At 62.6% G+C, this 1,121-nt stretch overlaps 1 protein-coding gene across 1 annotated transcript; it reads right to left on the bottom strand.

The window, feature by feature from the left end:
* Window positions 1-415: 415 nt before the first annotated feature.
* Window positions 416-1,023, bottom strand: EMIHUDRAFT_259989 (hypothetical protein; the record flags this gene model as incomplete). The annotated part of the gene is made up of 3 exons (XM_005793302.1): window positions 416-505; window positions 814-899; window positions 1,011-1,023. The coding sequence occupies 3 exons, from the start codon at window positions 1,021-1,023 to the stop codon at window positions 416-418; spliced, it is 189 nt and encodes a 62-aa protein (XP_005793359.1).
* Window positions 1,024-1,121: the final 98 nt, after the last annotated feature.

Raw genomic sequence — 1,121 nt, 5'->3', positions numbered from 1 at the left:
CATGAGCGGGTTCGCCGAGCGAGACTCTGGCACACGGAATCGCTCGACACTCACTTGTGCCTTCCCCGGGTGCAGCCTTTCGGTTCGTGAAGGGTCGGTGCGAGTCGTGCTTTCCTCGATCCCCCGCCCTCCCCCACCATCTCCGCCGCTTTGGCTCTCCAGCCTCACCACCGGGAGGCGGCGAGGCGAAATCAGACTCGGTCGAGAGACCCCAGATTGGCATCCATGCCTCTCTGGACAGGGTGGCCCGCCACAACGACCCCTGGAATTGCGACTCGCCGCTTTCCTCCCGCTGTGATCCTGTGTGAGCTCTGTGTCTTGATTTGCCAACAACACACCTAAAACTTGTGAGCACGGTCGCACACAAAAAAGACCTAAACGTGCACAACACTGGGCACGTAACACTGCTCAACACCTAAATATTCACAACACTGCCAGTGACGCTGGGCACGTGACACTGGGCACGTGACTTGCGCAACGGCACCGACTCAGGCACACCAAGCGCCTGTGCGATCTCAGCGTGATCTCGGTGATCTCCGTCAGATCTCGGACCGGGGAGACGCGGGGGAGGGAGCGATAGCGAGGGGGAAGGAGAGAGAGGGTGCGGACGTGCGAGGCACCTCCGCATCCTCAGCTTGAGCCCAACAATCGGACGGTCTCACCTAATGCAGCAGAGGGAAGGCGATGTGGATTATGGTCGCGTGCTGCGGGGAGCCGAGGGATTCGGGGGTGATCTAACTAACGGCTTGCGTCGGCGCGCCCACTGGCGGCCTCCGAGCGCTCTCGCGTCGGGCGCGGCACGAGGCACGCAACTTGGTCGGCGCGCACGACGACGGTGGGCACTTTCGCGTCGGGCGCGGCACAATGCACGCCGACAGGTCGGCGCGCACCGTTGCGGCCTCAGGACGCAACCAGGCCGACCGTGGCTCAGCGACCGAGGTCACAGCCAGGCCAACCGTGAACTCAGCAACCAAAGGTGGACGCAGCCAGGCCGACCGTGGCTCAGCGACCGAGGTCACACATCAGCCAGGCCGAGAACCTCGATCACATGAACACGCGCTCGAGAGCCCCAGCTGATCTTATTACATGCACATGCAACCGCTCTTTACATGCGTCAGCAA

This window comes from Emiliania huxleyi (assembly GCF_000372725.1).
Source record: "Emiliania huxleyi CCMP1516 unplaced genomic scaffold EMIHUscaffold_10196, whole genome shotgun sequence".
In the NCBI taxonomy this organism is placed as follows: domain Eukaryota; phylum Haptophyta; order Isochrysidales; family Noelaerhabdaceae; genus Emiliania; species Emiliania huxleyi.
The sequence above is the reverse complement of the archived record's forward strand: the minus strand, read 5'-3'. Positions and strand labels throughout refer to the sequence as shown.